This window comes from Chrysemys picta, chromosome 4, assembly GCF_011386835.1.
Source record: "Chrysemys picta bellii isolate R12L10 chromosome 4, ASM1138683v2, whole genome shotgun sequence".
NCBI lineage: Eukaryota > Metazoa > Chordata > Testudines > Emydidae > Chrysemys > Chrysemys picta.
In genome coordinates, this window is record NC_088794.1 from 92,840,275 (window position 1) to 92,863,288 (window position 23,014).

General features: G+C 39.4%; 1 protein-coding gene across 13 annotated transcripts in view; it reads left to right on the forward strand.

Annotated features, from left to right (window-relative positions):
• TMEM87A (transmembrane protein 87A) overlaps positions 1 to 23,014 on the forward strand; it is a 29,773-nt gene that overhangs the window by 1,074 nt on the left and 5,685 nt on the right. For 7 of the 13 annotated variants that reach the window (XM_008169896.4, XM_042849412.2, XM_008169897.4 and 4 more), the window contains exons 2-17: positions 258 to 318; positions 2,484 to 2,581; positions 4,361 to 4,477; positions 6,808 to 6,861; positions 6,973 to 7,026; positions 8,070 to 8,220; positions 9,238 to 9,299; positions 11,349 to 11,532; positions 13,366 to 13,465; positions 14,841 to 14,934; positions 16,325 to 16,393; positions 17,657 to 17,765; positions 19,614 to 19,672; positions 19,990 to 20,093; positions 20,584 to 20,654; positions 22,168 to 22,229. In XM_008169896.4, coding sequence (XP_008168118.1) covers positions 258 to 318; positions 2,484 to 2,581; positions 4,361 to 4,477; positions 6,808 to 6,861; positions 6,973 to 7,026; positions 8,070 to 8,220; positions 9,238 to 9,299; positions 11,349 to 11,532; positions 13,366 to 13,465; positions 14,841 to 14,934; positions 16,325 to 16,393; positions 17,657 to 17,765; positions 19,614 to 19,672; positions 19,990 to 20,093; positions 20,584 to 20,654; positions 22,168 to 22,229 — 1,449 coding nt within the window. Of the gene's footprint in view, positions 1 to 257; positions 319 to 2,483; positions 2,582 to 4,360; positions 4,478 to 6,807; positions 6,862 to 6,972; positions 7,027 to 8,069; positions 8,221 to 9,237; positions 9,300 to 11,348; positions 11,533 to 13,365; positions 13,466 to 14,840; positions 14,935 to 15,610; positions 15,683 to 16,324; positions 16,394 to 17,656; positions 17,766 to 19,613; positions 19,673 to 19,989; positions 20,094 to 20,583; positions 20,655 to 22,167; positions 22,230 to 23,014 lie in introns of all 13 variants that reach the window. The other 6 variants (XM_065593037.1, XM_065593038.1, XM_065593036.1 and 3 more) reach the window with 1 other exon arrangement.

Consider the following 23,014-nt stretch of genomic DNA (forward strand, 5'->3'; position numbering starts at 1 on the left):
TAGCTCCCAAAGAAGCAAAGTCTAATTTAAATAAAACGCCTGTGCATGAGCTCTTTTGTAGGTGTGGCTGGATATGTTGGAATTGGGGGTGGAAGAATCATAAATACTAAATCAGTTAGGCTACTTCTTGCAAGAGTTTGGGTTCTCTTGACTATTGTGCTTGAAATTCTGGGTGAAAGAAAGCAGTGTTTACTTATTTAAATGATCTAATGCTATCCAATTGTCTTCTTCTTCTCTTTACTTGTTTGTCTTTGCAGGGGAAGAAGTTTTTTCATTTTGAGAAGGTTCTCTTCAATAACACTACAATTTTCCTGAAGTGTAAGTGCTTTTGGTGGATGAGTCTGTTATGCTAGTCTCTACTCAAGCTAGTAGTCATCACGCTGTAGTAATACTTGGATGAAAGTGCTTGTAAAACTGTGACTTATCCAAAGATATTAAACTGGTTACATTGGTAGATTAAAATCATGTGCCCATACTGATATTGTTAGATCTGTTAGCATCCTTTGACACCTCTGATTAAGAGGTGGTGTTAACTTGCTGCAAATTGCAGTAGGAGTGGATGGTGCTGCTCTTGGGTGGCTTCCATCTTTCTTGACTAAATATTTCCAGAAAGTGATATGGGAAAGTTGCTTCTCTTTCCTTTGGGTACCATAATATGGACTTCTGCAGGGATCTGTCTTGTCTCCCCTCCTGTTGAATGTGTGGGGCTGTTGGGAGGGTTAGTCAGAAGATACGGGCTGCGGTGTTTTCAGTAGGCTGATGACATTCAGCTCTGTCATTGTCTCCTGATATAGCCATGATAGGCCAGTGTCAGAGGAAGTTGGGGCAGTGGTGGAAGGCCAGTGTCAGAGGAAGATTGGGGCAGTGGTGGAAGCCAGCTAGCTGATGCTCAATTGAGATAAGACGGGTACAGTTGGGAGTTGGGGGAAACAATTGGGTAATATGGTGGTGATGATTTCTCTCCTTTTGACTGTGGGTGTGTTCCTACCATTTGTTTACCCACCTTCATTGGGAATAGTATGGGGTCTGTAGGTGCTGTTAGAGGATCAAATAGCAGCAGTGTCCAGGAGAGCTTTTTACCATCTGTGTGTGGCCAGGAGACTGAGACTGTGGTTGGGGTTTTTTTGTGTTTTGTTTTTCTTTTCAAATGCAAATCCTCTTGCAGTGATCCTTGTCTTTGTCACTTCAAAACTGGATTATTCCAGTTTACTCTGCATGAGGCTATAATTGAGGTCAATCTGGGAATGTAAGGTTGTGTAGAGTGCGGCAACTTGCCTATTAACTGGTGGTACTTGGTGGCAGCACATGTTACTGGTGCTCCATGATGTGCCCTGGCTATCTACTGGTTTCCAGATGGAAGATGCTGGTTTTGATATATCAAGTCTTAATTGGGACTTGATACTCTGATACTTGAGAAGACCACCTCTCCTTGTGCCATATTGCTACGTTTGCAATCAATGGAGCCATTTGATTAATAGATTCCAAGCCCAGAAGGGACCATCATCATTATCTGGTCTGACCTCCTGTATAACACAGGCCATAGAACTTCCCCATAATAATTCACAGATCATATATGTTAGAAAAACATCCAGTCTTGATTTAAAAATTGTCATTGATGGAGAATCCATCATGACCCATGGTAAATTGTTCCAATGGTTAAATTATCCTCACAGTTAAAAATTTACACTTTGATCTGACTCCACCTTGATTTAAACAAGGTGGCTGATGATAGTGTTCTTTGTGAGGGGTCATCATCTCAGGAATAGGCTTTCCCCACTAGTCCAAAATGGCCCAAAGTTCCATTGAACTTTATAGCACCCTGCAAGATGGCTGTTACGCAGGCTGCTGTGGAGGCAAGCCTTGGAAAGAAATCCGATATGTTGGTGAGAGGGATGGCTGGTGTTTTTAAAAATTTAAGGCATGGGCGTCTAGAGCCTTAGTACTTGACCCTCTTTATTTCTGTATAAATCTTATTATAATTATTAATTTGCATTACAGTAGTGTGTAGAAATCAGGGCTGTAAGTAAGGATTGTAAGACAGATTGTGAAGCATTTGCAATTGAAATAAATGAGCAGGCAAAGGGCAGGAGGGGAACCAGAGGCACATAGAAATGAAATTTTGTCCATGGTCACACAACCGGTCAGTGGCAGAGCTGTCAATAGAATCCAAGACACTGTGTTAAAGAATAATTTCACACATCTTCAGTCACCCAAATGGAATCCTGTAACATCAGAATGAATGGAATTCTAGTCTCCATATGGGTCACTTTGTGTTCTTTTGAACAATAGTGACTGTCTCAGAAGAACACACTTTCTGCTCTTCTGCTGCTGGTCTCTTGTTTGAATAAGCATATTATTCTTCATTGTTTATTGTAGTTGGTCAGGGGAGTAACATTATATATGGTACTAGTCCATTAACAGCTAGGGGACAACCTGGCATATGAGGGCTTGTTATATTTTTTTCTGTCTTGTTTTCCTTGTAGTTGAAGGAGACGAGAAGGCTTGTGATCCCTTGCAGGGTTACAATGTTACCTGGTACTTTAGATATTCTGATTGCTACAATGAAGTCTCCAACTTTGGGGTAAGAATCATCTGGAACTGCATGGTGGGTTGTTTTTTTGGGGGGGTTTTTTGGGTCATGGTGGCTTAGTGCAGGGGTGGTCAAGGTGTGGCTCCGGAGCCACACGCGGCTCTTCAGAAGGTAATGTGTGGCTCCTTGTATAGGCACCAACTCCGGGGCTGGAGCTACAGGCGCCAACTTTCCAATGTGCTGAGGGGTGCTCACTGCTCAACCCCTGGCTCTACCACAGGCCCTGCCCCCACTCCACCCCATCCAGCCCCCTCCTCTGAGCCTACCATGCCCTCGCTCCTCCCCCCACCCCAGAGCCTCCTGCACGCCAAGAAACAGCTGATCAGGAGGTGTGGGGAGGGAGGGCACTGATCAGGAGGGCAGCCGGTGAGTGGGAGGCGCTTGGGGAGGGGGAGGGTAGAGCTGATGCGGGGCTGCTGATGTATTACTGTGGCTCTTTGGTAATGTACACTGGTAAATTCTGGCTCCTTGGGCTCAGGTTGGCCACCCCTGGCTTAATGGATTTGAGCTTGGATACTTCATTTATATCTCATTCCTGTCAGTCTGCTGTGCTGTGGAAGGCATCTGTACTCTGGTGGTAAGACTCCTCGGTAACTGGGAAATGCAGAGGGCATAACCCAAAGCTTATTGAATTCAAGGGGAGTCTTTCTATTGACTTCAGTGGATTTTGGATCGGGCCAGTAGCTCTTGAGTGTTTACACTAATTTTCTTCATCTAGATGCAGAGGATAAAAAAGCAACTAGGAAAAACCCAAACAAACCCATCAACTCTGATTAAAAACTCAAACACTTAATATTCAGTACAAAAAAAATTAGAGAATTTAGCACTCCAAGGTCAGCAAATACCTAAACTGAGTTTGTATTCAACCTTAATTCTTCCCCCATCGCGTATGCTATATACAAGTCTGTACGTTATATAAACGCTACTGTCTCTCAAATACAGTAGAACATACAACTTTAGATACTTCTGTGTGGCACTTTGTGATAGTTTTCTTGTTTACTTAATTTTTATTCTCAGGTTCATAAAATGTACTGAATATAACTTTTTATATTAAACTCTCTCTTCTGTCTAAGGTATTTTAATAATTTAGACTTCCATGTTGCAGATTTATGCTTCTCCTCTAAATTTAAGCATATAAGTAATCCCACTGATTTCATCCCGATTACTCATGTACTTAAAATTAACCACAAGTGTAAATGTTTGCAGGCTTGAGGCCTTAACAGCCATGTTGACTTTTTTTTTTTTTTTTTAACCAGTGGTACAATCTTATTTCAGGTGCAGTTGATTATTAAGCAAGTTAGCTCTGAACTTAGGTTCCTTTTATATGGTAACAAATGTTCACTATTAGTATTGTATAATATATGTTGTATATTTATAGTTTACAGTGCAACTTTAATGAAAATAACTTTGTAGACTGCATTCAGTTCTGTATGTATATAATTGTGTAAGATTATGTTTAAAAAATCATGGCAGAACTAGTTGCCACTCTCTGGTTAGAGAACGGAGAGTTCAGTTATAAGATGTGTTTTGATCCCCATTCTAAATTTACATGGAAGGATTTTTGCTATGAATATCTTTGTAATTAATTTGGGTGGATTCATTTTGTATGGACAGGATGGGAAATACTTTTTTTGTTTTAGATGTCCTTTTCTCTTCATAGATGTTTGTACGTTAAGAGAAATTGTGTTGCTTTCCAGTTTTTCTAGCTGCGGAGAAAAATCATTTTATATATCAAATGCTAAAACATAAGTTATATTATGTGTCTGACAGGATGATCAAGCAGTGTCTTATTTTGGAACCACTGCTGAAGCACATACGGGTTGGTCAGGATCCTATGCCATGGCTTCACTCTTCTTCCCCAACTGTTCTGAGCTCTTCAAACCACAGGTATGATGTTGGTGAAGGCTTTGTAATCCCACCATGTTCTCTAATACCACATTCAGAGGAAAGGATTGGGATGATTGGGAACAGTTGGGCTTGTTGCAACTACAGGTGCTGCCTTAACTGATGAGTACATATCCCCTACCTTAAAGCGGAGAAGATGTATCTTTGTGTGTATATAATTTGTTTGGTTGTCTGTTATTTGTTAATCATGATTTCTTTGTTTTGGTTTATTTAATGTTTACTGTTCAAAGTCTGGCCCCAAAAAGCAGACTTAAATGGTGGAGTTTTCCATAGTGGCAACAGTGTCTTCTTCATATTGGGGAATGGCATAATGCTTACTGCTGGGAAGGTTGTGGGTGTGTCCATGTAGTCAGAATGGGTGCTGCTTTTGGCGAGGCTGTGGGAAGTACACAGCAAACTGGGCTTTACATTCCTTGCTGAATAATACTCTCAGCTTTTTGCCAGGTGAGTGTACAAGACTAACATTTAAATAAACAGGTTTCAGAGTAGCAGCCGTGTTAGTCTGTATCCGCAAAAAGCACAGGAGTACTTGTGGCACCTTAGAGACTAACAAATTTATTAGAGCATAAGATTTCGTGGACTACAGCCCACTTCTTCGGATGCATCCGAAGAAGTGGGCTGTAGTCCAAGAAAGCTTATGCTCTAATAAATTTGTTAGTCTCTAAGGTGCCACAAGTACTCCTGTGCTTTTTATTTAAATAAACATAAATTTAAAGACTAGGTGGATAGGTAGATTGTATAACACATTGTCGATAAATTAGAAACTTCAAGCAACTTTTGCCCTTTCAAAAGAGTACTTAAAGCATAAGACCAAACAAGAGGGGGAAGAGGAGGGCCCAAGTGGGCAGTGACACGTGGAGGTATGTGCTTGTGGAAAGGAATCCAGGGGGAGTGTACAAGTACACGCCCTACACCAGTTGTATCTTGCCACGTGAATCTGCACAACTCTATTAATACTAAATGTCAGTAAACGTACTGTTTGTTTAACAGTTTGTACATAGAGATTTCAAGGAGAAATGTGCAGCTTGGCATCTGTATTAGACTGTTCCCAGTTGAAACAAAGGACATTCTGTAGTGAACACCAGGAAACTTCTCTTAACTACTGAATCTGGTGTACTAAATAAGCAATGAGGCATAGTTAAAGGTGACTGGAAAAAGAAATTTTAAAAATCATATTTGTGCTCTTTTAACTACTTTGATGTATAAAGATGGCTTGAAACACATTTTAAAATACGTTGCCTGCTTTTACATTTAGAAATATCAGAACTGTCAACTGTTTTCTCTGCTTTTACTGGAAGAGCTCTTGTGCATCTCAGCTATGTATTAGGAGGCCATATATTAATAGAATGGCCAAGGTGGCAAGGGTGGGATTTTCAAAAGACCATAAGGGTATGTCTACACTGCAATAAAACCCTTTATCGCTGGTCTGTGTCAGCTGACTCAGGCTGCTGGGGTTATAAAATTGCAGTGTAGATCTTCAGGCTTGGGCTGGAGGCTGAGCTTGAATGTCTGCACTGCAGTTTTGTAGCCCCGCAGCCCAAGCACCCCAAGCGTAAGTCAGATGACACAACTAGCTGTGGATGTATTATTGCAGTGTAGACATATACCCTATGTGACTTTCCCTTGGGCGCCTTTGAAATCACAACCGAAATCTTGAACAAAGACATCCTTTCTCCCAAGTGTATCAGCTAATAAACGATTGTAAACAGTCTGGCAAAGACTCTTTCACACTCAGTTGCTTAGCTTTCAGGGTCTTCTAAAGTAGTAGTTTCATTAGTTTTCCAGTCGCTGTACTGTCTTTCCGGGTAGTCAAGATCTGAATTTATGTAAAAAACAAGCAGCAAAAAAAAAATCTGCAAATACAACCCAACTAAACCCACCCTTTCAGGACTCTTTTATGCATAAAGAAATAAAACGGCTTGGGTCCAACTTTTTTCTTCATGAGTTACCTCTCACAGGGAGGTGCCTAGAACTCTCTAAGTGGTGCACACTTTATTATGGGAATTAACTTCTTTACTCCTCAAATTAAATCTGTTGGTTCATTTCTAAAAAATGAAACCTGTTGTATTTAGTAATTCCGTCTCCTAAAAGGGCTAGTCTAAGTAAGTGCACAAAGCTTTATCCCAGCTGTGGAGAGAGTTTGGGTTAGGGAAATGAGAGAAGGGCTTCTCCCTGTAAATTAACCCTCTGTTGCTATGTTTCAGAATGTGCTTTCTTTCTTGTAATCTAATTTTAACATCAGAAGCACTGCTGGTATAACTTGTCTTTATATTTCTAAGAAAGTGTTTATATATATATTTTTTATCCTAAAGATTTTCTATAAAGAGTATATTCCCCTAGAACACCTCTCAGATGAAAAGCAAGAGGTAATTACTTTTCTTTGGTGTACATGATTTTAAAATGGGGTTGATGGTGGTGTGTGTGTGGGGGGGAAGCTTTTGGAATCTTGATTAATTGCTGCTTTTTATGTCTTTAAGAGCTTAAAAGATAAGGAGAATGCAACAAACCACACAATGGTGGCAGAGAAAACTGTAAGTATCTGAGGATTTTAGGCATAAAGGGTGGTGTGGAATTTAGCAGCTCTCAATAAAATTTTTTATATTTGCACAAATTATTTTTAGTATCTATTAACGGTAGTGCTATTAATTTTGCTACACTTAATTTTATGGAAGCTAGATATGTTTTAGCCTTGTCATAGTGTAATAATTATGTGGAATGTAGGTAATTTGGCAATAGTTCTAGGTGTTCCACATTCTTCATATGAAATGTTTAGTTCTTTTAAGTCCATGTTCTCTCTGGATTCCATTAAAGGTAAGACTGATTTTATCAGAAATAAAATTAAATACAATAGTTAGGTTTAAATTTTTAACACACTAATGTTGGTATATAATCTATATCAGCTTTCACAGATTTTTTTATCATTGATAATTTTGTCTTCTCAAATATCTGATTTATTGGCAGATCTGAGTTGTAAGCATGAGGGATGTCCCAGAGCCAATAGTAATTTCTACAGCAAATGATCAATATGGAAAGTTCTTAGTCCATCTCAATAACCTTTGCTGTTTCATGTTATACAATTTGAATTGCTACTATCAAAGCCAAATAACTCGTTATAGTTTTGTTGTTGCTTTCAGAGAGTAAGAAGCAAAATAGTCTTGGTGAATGTGTTAATGTTAGTGGAGCTGAACCCAGGAAAGCAACTCTTTTCTGACATCACTGTAGCTTTTGTGGTAGTCTGTCTGATTAGCTTTACTAACTTTTAGTGCATTGCATATAAACCACATTTTTTTAGGAGCCTGGCTCTAGTGTATTACAAGTGTGAGAACAAGTTGGAGATTGAATGAAAAGTATTAATATATATCCACTAGGTGGACATCTCCCATCGTGTTATGTAGTCGTATTCATATTTCCCAGCATAAGGGCTTTGGGAGAGAACATCGTGGTTGTAGCCTCATCTGTGAATACTGTGCCTGCTTAAAATCTTTTCAGGAGTCTTATCAGAAGATGTTAGTTTTTCATTGATCTGATTTGCTCTGTGTTGGTCTGTACATACATCTGGAAGCTTGTTTTTCAGGCAAGGAATGCTGTGATCCAAACCCGGAAAGATGGGCCATATATCTTCATTGTGCAAATTGGGATTTCAGCCTTGAAGGAGTCTAGTATCAACATGAAAAGGAGGGAGATAATGGCACCCTCCTCTGATCCAAAAGAGAGTCTCTTTACAAGTAAGCTGTATATAGCCATCTTTTATTCTCTTATTTATTTTTGACTTATTGAATGCTCTTATCAGACATTCTTTAGGTGCTTTTATGTAATATATACTGTGCAGCCTAGTGTCAGTTTAAAGACTTCCATCTTCTATCTCACACACAATTACATTCTCCATTACAGCTCCCCTCAGCCTAAGGCAATAGATGAGCCATGCGTGGTATCAGGAGGATAACCGCTTTAGGCTTTGTCAAACTAATGGTGGAAACTATCGAGTCATCAGTAATTCAATTCTGAGTATTGTCCCTCCATGTAAGGATCTCAGAAGAACACCTAACTAATGTAGTTGTTTATAGTAACGCTCTTAAGTAGAAAGAACAGGAGTACTTGTGGCACCTTAGAGACTAACATTTATTTGAGCATAAGCTTTCGTGGGCTACAGCCCACTTCATCGGATGCATAGAATGGAACATATAGTGAGGGGAGATATATACACATTCAGAGAACATGAAAAGATGGGAGTAGCCAGGCCTCAAGTGATGTAGCATTGCAAGATCAAAATTAACACCTTGCAGTTGCTACTAGCAGTGACTTGGAACCATGTGCACACTGTTGAGGAAATACTAAACTCTTTAGCATATCTTAAATTAAAATTTTATTGGCATGACAATTGTTTTAAAAGTGGCTACAGAGCATAGGCAGTTAAGAAAAATAAGGAAATTCAAAATTAAGGCTTAAATGTTGTCTTGAACTAGCCCTCGTCTGCACAGGCTCTTCGTAGCACAAATTAATATAATTTACTTTTCATTAATGACTCCTATATATAACAGGGCATGTCATTTTGAATACAAGCATGTAATTCATTGTTTTATATAAGGTTTAATCTTTTGTGATTGAAGTACAAATTACATTTAAGAGGTGGTGCACTATGTAAAGATTTGGAATATCTCTGTTATTGTGCTGATGTCAGAATTAGGTTGTTCTAGTTCCCTGTTTTGGTTCCTGTTCAAACCAGTTGGATTGTTTTTTGACAGTGACTGTGGAACTGAAGGGTCCATATGAGTACCTCTCTCTTGCAGACTATCCTCTCATGATTGTAAGTAAAACTGGCTTTCTTTAGTTGGCCTACAGAGTTGACATAAATCCCAGTAAATTTTTTTTCTTGAGCAGTGTAGTCAACCACAGTGACTTAGTGGCTCAGCATGAATAAAGAACATTATTCTTCATGTATTTTCCCTACTCTGCAAAGTTCAGGAATTAGCATGTTCCAGTATTAATTTTTTTTTATTGTCTGAGTGCTATAACATAGCTGCTGTAGACTAGTCATGACAGAAGGTAACAATATCATTAGTATAGTTATCCACTCATGAATTGCAACTTTCAGTACATACTCTCCTGTCTTAGGTCATCTGGGGAAACTCATTGTTTTTTTTTTTTTTTTTTTTGCTTAATGTTACCATTTTGTGTGTCATTGCTTTCTCTGCTCTTCAGTGGTAGCCACCCCCTACTGTTCTTCACTGTCACCAGACAGTGACCGAATAACTCAGCTTGTAGCTGACTCAGTTCTTAGTTGTTTCTTTCCAGGAGATGAAGTGATTTCCTGCTGGCTGAAGAAGTAAAGGGACTTAAACAAAATGTTCATCCCCTTTATAGAGACCTTGGAAAAAGACTGACAAAAAGTAATGTCTCTTTAGTCTGATTGCAGTGATCTCTGCTACAGGGCGGGGGTAAGCAGTAGTCTCTGGTTGTGATTGAGATGCTGCACGCTTCACTTTCTGCAGAAGTAGAAAGCATCCAGCAGAATTTTCTAAGGCTCATTTAACCTGTGTGAGTGACCCAATGTGAGAGATCCAGGAAAAGGGCCTTTAAGTCTAGAAGGTACCTGTTATGGAGGGCCTTTACTGAAGCTGCTGTGGCTAGGTCCTTCTATTTGAATTGTATGCCTAACCTGGACATGCAGGTGTATAGGGAAGAAAATCCTATCCTGATCAGGAACTGCGTTGAGGTTCTGCAGTTTGTCTTTCGATGGCCTAGTTTAAAAACCAGTTCACTGCAGGGAGAGACTGCAGTTGTGCCTATGCTGTCCCACTTTGTTCTGGCCATGTAGTTGATCCATATTGAGAGGCCATTTGTTTTATGTGCTTTATTGTCTTCATCCTCATCTTTCTTGCACATTGAACCTCAGTGATCTATTGGAAGTTCACCATGATCTGGTTGGTGTTCTGATGTTTCTAATCCATCAAATAACTTATGAAATCTGTTTTTCAACATGTCAAGTTTGCTTCTATGCAATGCGTGTCTGAAAGATCTTGATGATTTTACTTAAGTATCTTAAAAAAGTCACTTTGGACCTAAAACAGCAGAGTGTTAGTTTGAACATTCTTTTGTGATTAATTTCTGAGACTTTTTCTAGGTCCTGTGTCTTACTCACCTCTTTTGAATGACCTCAGATTTGGTCAAAAACTTTGTTTGTTGGCCACATGTGTCAAAAGGTGATTTTGGGACTGGGGGAAATGACCGAACAGATCTGTAATGAAAAGCAAGCCTCTTTCCTACCTGGGAGGGGAGGGTTCCAATAATCACCCCGTAACTTGTGCTTTACAGAATGGTATGAGAAATAAGCCTGCTTCTTACATTAAATCTTTCCAGGATAGATTCAGGAAAGTTTCTGAAATGTCCCTTAAGGGTGGCAGAGAAGTTTGGAACTACAAGAACAAACAGGTCCAAGGGGGGTGATATTTCTTGGTGTTCGGGGGATGATTTGTACAAGCGCAGATTCTAATTGGAGTTTTTTTAGGCTAGTGATATTTGCTTTACTCCTTTGGAAGAATCAGCCGAGAATAAGTTGGGAAGCTCCTCTTATATAAGAATGGAATCACTCAAACTCAATTACATTGGTTCCATCTGCTGGCAGTGAGAAATTTGTACCATGCCTCCAGACTGTTACAGAACCCCAGGAAAGAAATGTGAAGTGGAACTTTTTTTTTAAACTTTCCACAGTAGTTGGATATAGACATTTCAAAAGCTGCTGTGCTTTACCAAGAAAATAGAGCTGTATTAAATCCATGAACTGTCCTTCCGTGGAAATGGAGTTGGGTCTAACCATTCTATTAATCCCTTCCTTGTTTCCCTCCTCATATAATAGTTTTTCATGGTGATGTGTATCGTATATGTGTTCTTTGGAGTTCTGTGGCTTGCATGGTCAGCCTGTTATTGGCGGGACCTCCTGAGGATCCAGTTCTGGATTGGTGCGGTTATCTTCCTGGGAATGCTGGAGAAAGCAGTCTTCTATGCAGAATTCCAGAACATCCGCTACACGGGAGAATCTGGTATGTATCAAGGACAGCTTATAATTATGGGTATATCGACACTGCTGTCAGAAGTGTGACTCGGCACATGTCAACATCCTGAGGTAGCTTTGATTTAGCCAGTTGAATAAGTCTAGCAGTGGAGCTGCGGCACTAGGAGCTGTACAAGCCCTTCCGGGACCCTAGATATGTATTTGATCAACCAGTATGTGCTGCTGTGGCTTCGCTGTTATTGTTTGAGCTAGCTAGATCAAAACTAGCTCTACATATTCTGTAGTCACCCCTCTGATTGTAATGTAGTCATAACCATTGTCATGGGCAGGGTAAGGTGGTAATGACTCATCCTAATATATAACTAATTAGGTAATGTATATTCAATAACTATTTGATTAGTTGGGCACCTCAGAACAAGGAATAAGTAGTCAATGTTTTTGGGTTCTGTTCCCAATTGTGCCACAGGCTCTCTGGGTGACCTCTGGAAAGTTAGTAAACTGAAGTCTTCAGTCTTCATTGTCCCATCTGTAAAAAGGGTATAATACCTACTTTATAGGGATAATTGAATCCTGTTTCTAAAGTGCTTTGACATTCTCTGAGACTTAAATTCAATGTGCTATGTAGGTTATATCTGTATAGGAAAATCTTGCTAACAATAAGGATAGTTGAGCACTGGAGCAGGTTGCCTAGGGAGGTTGTGGGATCCCTGTCATTGGAGGCTTTTAAAAACAGATTAGACAAATATCTGTCATGGATGGTATAGGTATACTTCTTCCTGCCCCATTGTGGCGGGAAGGACTAGATAACTTTGAGGTTCCTTCCAGCCCTACATTTCTATGAATCTATAATGTAATATTTTAGAAAATACTTCAAAAACATTTTAGGATCGGACTTAAACTAATTTAAAGCTTGTTTAAAGCTGATACTCGTGCTGTTTTGCTCACCCGTGCATCCTTATGGGTTAGAGAAGTTTGTGCTATAGTACATCAAAAAGCTTTAAAACACAAGGTAATAGATTACAAATGCCAAATCTAGATGCAACAAGTTGAGTTATAGACGGAGCTGGGTTGTGAATTAATGGGTTGTGTGACTTGCTTTGGGATATGACCATTTCACCTATCTAGATCACTAATTATAATCTGGTTCAGGCTGGTAGCAACCAAAATTACTGTACCAACTCACTGTCAGATTGCAGTTGAAGCTGATTGGAGTGTGCTGGGTTCTAGGTGGGATGCACTAGCACAGGGCTTCGCACCAAGATCTTAAAGAAGGATCTGAGTGAGTGGAAACTACAACATGGTCTTACAGAATTTTTACATGCAGACGTCCTGATCCACAACGTAGAGGATCTTGTTAGTTGGCTACTTGGGATGCTATTAATGCCCAGGAGATGCTTAAGGGCTATATCCAAAGTATTTGCAAGAAGGAATGGGGAAGGGCATTATCATATTTTGGTTTCCGCATGAATTAAGATCATTAGGTATTCAGTCTGATTTAATGACTTGTGTATACCCTGTGGTGAGGTATGGGACTGAAATAACCTTCAGTTCATCTCTCTGCTAGAAGATACTTAAAGGTAGGTTTTGTCTTAATCTATCTTATATAGACCTTTTGCATACAGACATTTTCTGAGAAAAGTTTCTCATGAACTTCTTTGGTGCTGAATGAAGTATTCAGCTCTTCCTGGAAGCTTGCTCCAACAGTAGATAATAAAAAGATTAAAAACACTGATGCATTTTAATTTGCCTGCGTTTCTTGGAATAGTCTTGACCACTGTAGTGTTGCTCTTACCTGCAGCACTTACTCAGAACCTTAATTATATGTTTAGTAACCAAGTTTCTTGTGCTTTGTTCTTGGTAGTCCAAGGTGCACTGATACTTGCAGAGCTGCTTTCTGCAGTGAAACGTTCACTGGCTCGAACGCTGGTCATCATCGTGAGCCTGGGATACGGGATAGTTAAGTGAGTAACAACCTCATCTCATGTTACAGGCTGAACACGTTTCTTTAAAGTGGCTAAATGACATTTGAATGTTATTAGCAAACTTGGAAAATGGATGCTGCAGTGAGACAAAATGAAGTAAAATGTTAAATACAAAAACTATTGGAACCAGGAATGGAAAGAGAATTTTAAAGAGAGAGAAGGCAAAAATCTTTCTGTAGTTCAACACTCTTCTCTTTTTAAAATAGGCAAATTAGAGACCCTGTCAGTGAAGAAGCTGACCTATCTACTGAAAAATGACATTTCGTAATGCATATGAGCTTAATTAAATGTTTCTTGAAAATGTTAAAAATTAACCCTGTTTTTATAAAAAAAAAAGTAGCTGCTGACAGCACTAAGTAATGGATTCTGTTAATGCTGTCACTCTCCATGATGTAGTCAGGTGCGTGTGGAGGCTGTGCGCATGCATGAACAGATACTAGTATGCAGTGAATATAATTGAGTACAAAGTGCTCAGTGTCCAGGAGAGGGAGAATATTAGCAAGTAGGTGAGTTATGGAGAATGGTAGAAATGTGATCATTCATTCAAAATATTTTCTTTAAACCCTTTAAATGTGGATAGTAACGGGACTAAAACAGGTGGAGATAACTCTATTCTTAAGTGCATTTGCTGAATCTTCTTGAGATGGGAGGAAGTATGGAGATACCCACTTGGGGGAATATGCAATTCTGGATCTGATCTTTTTTAAGAAAGATGTGGAAAAACTAGAGAGGATGCAACAAATGCAAAAGGATTAAATGATAAGACCTGTGATGAAGGACCAAAGGCACTAAAGTGTGTGTAATCTAAAGGGGAGAGAACATGGGGGACAAAGCTTGGCATAGAGATCAGAATAACTCTATAAATGAAGAAAAGTATTTCAGAAGATGGTAGAACCAGGATTAAAGGAAGCCAAGAAAGGAAAATGTTAAACTAGATTTTGGGGATGTTATGGTTCTTAGACTAGACTGAGATTAATCCATTATCTCTCACAATGAAAGAGTTTAAAACTCTTTTGAATGTTCAAAAAGCGGTTGGAGAAGACCACTTGTGTATGTATATTTTAAATTCCCATGAAGTGTGAGACAAACTTTTTCTGTGTCTGAAATTAAGTCTGGGTCTTGAAGTGGTTTTTATCTTACACATAGCATGTGAAACTTTCATTGTACTGTACTCTTAAAATCACACCTTTAAATTCAAGCCTGGACAAAGCCTAACATGACACCATGAGCCTAGAGCACCATGACAAAATAACTTCCTAGATCTATAACTTGTGATGAGAAACCTTGAATCGTGTGCCTTTTGCCAAAGTGTGTGTGTTAGCTTTTTTCACTTTTTTTTTATATTTCCCTGCAGGCCTCGTCTTGGAGTCACTCTTCACAAAGTAGTTACGGCTGGAGTGCTCTATTTATTATTTTCTGGCATGGAAGGTGTCCTTAGAGTCATAGGGGTCAGTAGACACTTACCTGTGTTTTCATATGTGCCACAGATGTAGCAATTGTTGGTCTTGTGTGATTACATATACTGTAATGTAGTGAAGGATCCTTGGGTTGTGCTATAATAGGGAAATTTGGAGAATGAAATTCCCAGCGCCTTAGGGGGGGAGAGAGTACGGTTGTGGAGTGTTGTTGAGAAGGCTTTATTTTTCCAGCTATTTTCCCAATTTCTTGCCGTGTCTCCTCCCCAAAATTTAATTCTCAGCAATGGAAAATAATTTTGGTGCTTTGAAATAGGAATACTTGAAAATAAGTGGGTTTTTTTGGGTCCAGAATTGACAAAGTTTTGAATTTGTGCCTACTAGTCAAGGGAGGTTTCACTGGGCCTTGTGCAGTGAAAAAAACACGTTGGCACATAGAAATGGGTGCTGCTTGCAGATTTTTCAAGGTACGTATTTTAATAGCCCGATGAAGACTATTTTAATTCTTAAAGCTTTTATTGTAGTCATTTTTTAGGTCGATGGAGTTCGGCTTCACTAGGACAATATCAGTCCTGCAGTGGCACTGCTGCTTTTCACACCCTAAAACTTACCTTATCAGAAGAGTCTTTGTCTTTGGTTCTGCACCTGACTTGACTGAATTCTCGGGACAGCTTATTTTGACTTTGTCTCTTATTTGATACCCTTTCAGCTTTTCTATGGCACTATGGCTCTGATAGCGAACTTGGGTCTATCAGTGATTGATGCCTGTATTATTTTGTGGATATCCTTTCAGAAGTTGCCCAATATGACTAATTTTTCTAGGAAATGTTCAGTGCCTGGTGCAGAGACCAGTACAAGTGAATTTCTTACACAAATTCATTCAGGATGTTATTCTCTTATGTGCAAGAGGACTGTTGATCGCATCTTGTATGTTTTCTCCTAGTGGGTTCCATCAACTTGTGCCATTTTGTTTAAATTTAGTGCTCAACAGTGGAACATGTAGTCTTTGGCACCAACACAGTACCTGCAAAGATCTATAACAATCTTTCTGTAAGAAGTGGGGTTATTGCAGCGCAGCACCATCAAGGCTGTCTGCTCATTAGCGGTGCCTTTTCAATGAGTTACTCACCTGACTCTAAAAACTTACTTCTTGCCATATCAGTCGCTTGTGGGGATCAGAACTGTGTGTGGCGTTGTCTGCTTTTAACTCTGCTACAAAATACTCTGTCCTTTGTGGTGAACACTAATTCAAACCCTCTGCTTCAACGGCAAAGCATAGGATCTTCATAGCTTTCCAGTTCTGTATTTGTTCTCTGATGGTAAAATGATAACCTGGGACTGAATGCTTTAATGATTTTTGAGGTGTGTGTGCTTTGCTTTCCCAATCATTTTGTTCTCACTGGGTCTTTTTCTTTATCTCTAGGCACAGAATGATCTTGCCTCCTTGGCTTTTATTCCCCTGGCTTTCCTAGATACTGCCCTCTGCTGGTGGATATCCTTCTTCACTGTTTAATTTGGTGCAGTGTTTTTTCTTTGGAGTTTGGTCTTCAGGGAGTCTTTTCGCAGCAAACATTTTTTGCCATCTTGAATGACATGCCATCTTTTTGTCGAACAGCTACCATAGGCCCTGTGGCCTAAAGGTTCAGGTAAGCTCTATTTCCATAACTTGTGTAACAAACTTTAAATTGCCAACAGAGGTTTGTGTATTGGTTTTGAAACCGGTCCTAGCCCTTACCATAGTGAACAAGTAGTTTTTGTGTTGTGGTGTTCTCTGATTATTGATGTGAATTTACTCTGAAGTTGTACTGAAGCAGTAGTCAGAACAGCAGTTTTTGGACTATGGTCTGTCCTGACCTTACTGTGGGTGTTTTTGTTTTTTTGGGGGTGGTTTGGTTTTGGGTTTTTGGTTTTGTTTTAAACTGGTAGAAAACTCTTTATTTTGACAACACTAGTGCTAAAATTTCTTCTCAGAACTTGCAGGTCTCATAAAGTAGTTTGGGGACAAGAAAGAGTTGAGTTAACTTTTAAAGCCGTTTTCTGAATCATTTTTCTAAACCTCTTCCCAGCCTCCTCTTCCACGTTTGCCATTTGTCTTCTGCTGCGCTGAGACCCCTTTGAGTTTAGGTCTTGGCTAGGTTTAGTATAAGCTCCCGAAACTACCAAACCTGAAAAATTAGGATATGCCAAAGTTTACCTTTCTCTTTCCAGGCCAGGGCAACCCCCTTATTCCTCTTACAATTATGTCGGTCTTTTGTCTAAACACATGTTCGATTATTGTACAATTAAAATTGCAGGCAAGGTAGGTAAAGACAAACATGGATGTGCTGTCCATTTATATTAATCTCATGACCAGGTTTTAAACTTATTTTTCTCATCTCCAAAATGCATGTGAGGTTTTCCCGCGAGTATGAGCTAGTTGGAGTATAGTTGTAGTATAGTTGTGAAATTTTGCATCAGGCTAGCTTACTGATGTGGTGATATCTGAGTACTAGGCCTGGATGGGGCTGGGTGATGTAAAAAGATGGGTATGGAAAACTTGTTTTAGTAAACCACTGTTCAGGAGCACTGCCTCTGGATGACCACCTACTGCTGTGCGGGAGGGCTGGGTCGCTGTGGTTGTGCTGCTGTTAGAAAGGGTTGCAGGGGAGCTATGTCTGTATGGCATGACGGTGTTGCTTGAGATGTGTACAAAAGCTGTATCCTACTTGTTATCAAGAACTTGATTCTTAAGCTTGCTTTCCTTGACTTGCCATACATATTCATCAGCTTGACTCAAACGATGAAGCTGCTAAAACTTCGGAGGAACATTGTGAAACTCTCTCTTTACCGGCACTTCACCAACACTCTTATCTTGGCAGTAGCAGGTGAGCTGTGGATTCCATTCCTCACTAAATAGTCTACTTTCCAGGTATTATGGGTCTGGTTTAGTTTACTAAAGCTCTTCTTTGGGTCAGTTTATTGGCCTTTGGCATTTCAGTGTTTGCTCTTGAACACTCAGCCTTGCATAGTGGTGTGCTTCTGACAAATTTTTCTGACTACCCATAAACTGTAGCTTCAAATTAGCATTTATCTGAATAAGCTAAATAGTTTTTTGGAGTTTTTCATTTTGGTCCCTTTTCCTCTCCCACCTCCTCTCCCCAGACATCCTCATGCTTTGCTAGCAGCTACATCCCATGCTGAAATCTGCTGCTGCTGAGATGGGTAGTGGCTTCCTCCAAAACTGCAGTATCACTTTGTACTGGTTAATAGGGGATTTTAAGATGTGTTATGGCTCCACCATGCTGACAGCTTAATCTTTGAGCAGAGTGGTTTCGTGGAAAAAGAATGTTTGCTCATTTTAGAAAGGAGAGGGCAGGCTATTTTGGGATGGGAAATTGAAATTTAAAGTTTGTACCTATTTGCATCAAATAAAATCTAGTTAACATCAAGGACATACCTAATAATGCTACCAGACTCCTAGTTTTTCTCACCCATCCACAAACCCTATCCAGGCAGTGAGCAGATTGCTTTTAACTCTACTCTCATAAGGGACTGAAATGTTTGACACTTGTTTTACAAAATCTGCCCATTAAATAGATGGGTTTGGTTGACATTCTTGGCAGCATCTGAAACTAAGCCGCTCCAAAATACAACCAGTATAAAAAAACCCAACCCATTCTTTAAAGCCCACTATGGGGAACGCTTAGCTTCTGCATTAAAACTTGCTTTTGGTCCAGGGTAATAAGATCTAAATTCCAGGAATGGTGGGTGGGAGGCTTGGTTACTTTAAAATATTTTGCACTTGTAATTGATGATAAAGAGGCCTGATGTCTTTGAATGCCAGTATCCTAATCTGTCTTTCTAGAAGAAGGAAAGTAACATGACAATGGGAAATGGAGGTTTGAGGTTTAGCTTAGACTTTTTTATGTGAGGTATGTTTTTTTCATTTTTGAAGAGATAGCATATAGTATTTGAAGCCTCTGATCTGAAATATCTTGACTTCTTGTCATAAGGTCAGTTTCCGACTGGGTTAACCTAACTTTTAATTTTTTCCGAAGGCTGATAAATTGAGTTACGTGCAGTTCACTCTGAAGGTCTCTGGAATGAAACCTTTTAAAAACAAGGTTCTGCTGATACTGTGCAATTATTAGATTCCTTGGCCTTTTTCATAAGATGGAGGGGTTTTCTTTGTGTAAGTCATGCAATGTATTGTGTTCTAATTGATTGCAAGTATGCTTGCTCGAGGTGACTATTCTTCACTATTGCTGTGGATGTAGCTTGTAAAGAACTTTAGTTTTCATAAATGTTAAACTGTTACATTGTCTAGAATGCTGCTAGAAGGAAGTTATGTAATTCTTCAAAAAATAGTCCCATGGGGAAGAAGGAAGTAGTGGGGGATCATTCCTTGCCATGTCTTGGACAAGGTGTTGAAAGCATGCCTTTGGGGAAACAAGAACACTGAATTCAGCTCTTAATTTCAGTGGCTGAATTAACTGATGTGAGATGACTTCTGGAGAATCATTGTCCCTTTGTGATTGGAAGAAAGGATGTAACAGGAAAAGATATAGTAAATTGTTGATGGTTTAAAAAGACTTTTGCCTTTGAAGTCCCCGGGGGATTGATTACTTAGTTCTTAGTTTTTCTATCACCAGAGTATCTAAGAGGTAACAAGCTTCATGCATTCATGTCTGACTTACCGGTTTTATCAAGTGTTTTTTTTTTTTTGCCTTCAGCATCTATTGTATTTATCATCTGGACCACCATGAAGTTCAGGCTGGTGGATTGTCAGTTGGTGAGTTTGCATCTTGTACCTAAGTGGTTTCCATGATTACTACTTCCTTTCTTAAAATCTGGATTTGGAGGTAGAGGAAGTGAGGTTGGGGAAGCTGGCAAATGCTCTTCTTATAGAGTCCCCTTCATGCGGAGGAGCATACAGTGAAGTCTTAATACATGGAAATTTACACCCTATGTGAAGCCATTTAGTACAGAACTGCAACTTTACTCCTTATCACAGGTATTTCTAGTTCACCAGTTTAAAAAAAAAAAGGACTAAGGGCATGCATTCTCTCTGTTCCTGGCATGTTTTACTTCTCGTACTTTTCTTGACAGGACTGGCAGGAGCTGTGGGTGGATGATGCCATCTGGCGACTGTTGTTCTCAATGATCCTTTTTGTCATCATGGTTCTGTGGAGGCCGTCTGCCAACAGCCAAAGGTTTAATGCGTCTTACCTTTCTTAAAGTAATCTTGAATTCTTAAAGTCAAGTCTATCCAAAGAAAGCATTTCCAGCAGTCCTGGTGTACTACATGGTCACTTGCTAAACTTTTTTTCAGGCTCTGTGAGCCGTGTGTGTGTGTGTGTCTATATATATATATATATATATATATATATAATGTATATAGGGATTGAGAAGGAAGTATAGTTCATGTAGTCTCTCTCCTGACCTCAGAAAGTGAAAGCAACATTTGTAGATTTATAGGCTCTCCTTAGTGACATTTCTTTAAAAAAGAATGGTATGAGTACTTAAATTACCTCAGGCTTGTGGTTGATCAAAAATCTAACTTACAATTAGAGTGAGCTGTCCAGAATAGTCAAATGATAAAAATGGCAAGATAATCAGTCTCTTCAAAATGACATTTATGTAAGATATTTTGACTTTGTGCGTCTGTCTCATGTGCCTTCGTTCTTTTCCTCTTCTCCAAAGGTTTGCTTCCTCACCATTGTCTGAGGAAGATGAGGATGAACAGAAAGAGCCCATGTTAAAGGAAAGCTTTGGTAATGTTGGAATTATTAATATTAATGTGGGAAACCGCCAGACACTAATTTAACCATAAATTCCTTTAAGTCCAAAGGCCAAATGGTGTTTTATATAGTTGCTCTAAACGTACCTAACAGCCTAAAAGTAAGCAGTCACTACATCCAATACAGTAACAGAGTATTCATAAGCATGTGATCAGTATACTTACAAATAGGCCAGACCTAGAGAAAACCGTCTTATCCTGGTGTGCTCCAGCATGATCAGGTAGGGGTCTGACAAAGAAGCTTCAGATTCATAGCTTTTCTTTATACCCTTCAGCTAACTCGCTAGTTTTAGCAAAAGTCCAGTTTGAAGCAGTTTCTCCTTGCTTCTTTCTTTCCTTCCTCCAAGGCCTTCCTTTATCTCCTTCCCCAATCCTTGCTCACCAGCAGAACAGTGGGAAGGTTTGTGTTTGTTTCTCTTAAGACATTTTTTTTCTTATTCTTGTTACCGCAGCTCTTTATTTTATTAGTTAGTTTTTGAACCATACTTCCTTCCCACACTACAAGTAATACTATTTATTATTCTCATGGCTGCCTTTTACTTGCTAATGAGAGCCCCTTCCTTACTGGCCACAAACCTGAAAGCAAATCTATTATTTTCTCAACCAAACTTAAACTAACTTTTTAATTCTTTTAATTTCATAACTATCCCTAAAGGTAGGAACAGAATTTTTCTGATTTTTTTCCTTTCTGTGGGGGTGGGAAAGGAATCTTAGTGCTGAATTAATCAAGAACAGGTATAGCAGCACTGTCACCAGCAGCGTAAACTTCTCCACGCTGCCACTAGACTTAACCCTAGCCTTCGAGGAACACCACCACTAACTGTTCAGTCTCTACAAGGAACTGGACTGAGCTCAGCAACTTATTTAATGTAGGCAACTAGCCTTCAGATGGTGGGGACTTTCAGATGCTACTGCTGAACAGCAAATTAAGATGGGTTTGAAATGATGATTGAAGCCCTGAACTCTCCAGTGCTAATCATTTTGCATTTCAGAAAGGCCCACAGAAAAGGTGGGGGAGCTGGTTCTACAGGAACAGTGAAATGGATAATGTATAAAGTAGACTGAAGAAAGATCCTTTCCCTCTTAGTTATAGTTATCCTAGGTGTTCACTGAGCTTCACTTTGAGCTTGCCTAGACAGTGTGGCAATGCACACTAAGGGGAGTGATTTCTAAAGTATGTGAATGTGGTGTGCACTAAAGTTCCCTGGAGCGCTTTAACATAGTGCTGTTTCCACACCCACCTAGGGAGCATTGTCACACCATGCAGACCAATTCTTAGTATTGTTTGTTAAAAACATATATGAATATTTCTGAGAAGTTACTTTTGGTACCTGGAAAGGGGACTCTCCTTTTAAATAGGTAGCATGCCCTTTCCTCTAAATAATGATCTTTGGTTTCAGTGGAGTATTCCTAATAGATATGCAATCTACAGTTTACATACTGACCTAGTTTAATCATCCCGTTTCTACCTTGTCTCCCCTTTGCAGAGGGAATGAAAATGAGAAGTACAAAACAAGAACCAAATGGAAATATGAAAGCAAACAAAGCCGTGAGTATGCTCTTCCCACCTTGGCCCTATCACTAGGTAAAGGTAATGCCAGATCACTCAGTTGGCAGCCACTTAAATAGGAGCTCTGTAACAGGATCAGACCAAGTATCTGTGTTTGTCCTTTCCAAGAAGTGTGAGTGATTTGGGTCAAAACATGGTAATCGTGGTGCTTGTGAACAGATTTTGAGTCTTGGCTTTCTGGTAAATCAGAATTCAGTATGTGCTTTGAGAACTTGCACATAATGCATTAGAGACAGAACTGAATTTCATATTTACACCAAGTTCTCTGAAACTGGCTAATTTAGCCTTTGTGTAGCTAGTGTCTCAGGTTCTGAGATTGCTTCAAAACAGAAAAATATGTGGAAGTAGAACTGGATTCAAAGGGAATTTACACTACTTACCCTGTGTCTCCAAATTCTGTATGCTTTTCAGTCAGATGCATGACCACGTGAGGTGCATGTATATCTTTTGTGAGTGCATTTAAGACGTCTGCATTTTCCACATGTGACCCTGTAAAACTCAGGATTTATTCACATTGAGGAGGTAGAAAATGCATTAGAGTTGTTTCTCAAAAGCCTTTAGAGTGGAGCTCATTTTTGTCTAAAGCATGCATAAACTGTAGAACCCTGATGCCCCCTGAAATCTCTGTTCTGCTTTGGCAATAACAAGGAGTTCCTCAAACTCTTGAGTCAGCAGCAAGGACATTCAAATAAAGATGACTTCTAATTCACAGATATCCTAAATATAAAGATAAAACTGCCCATTGTTTTCTGTTCAGCAACAAA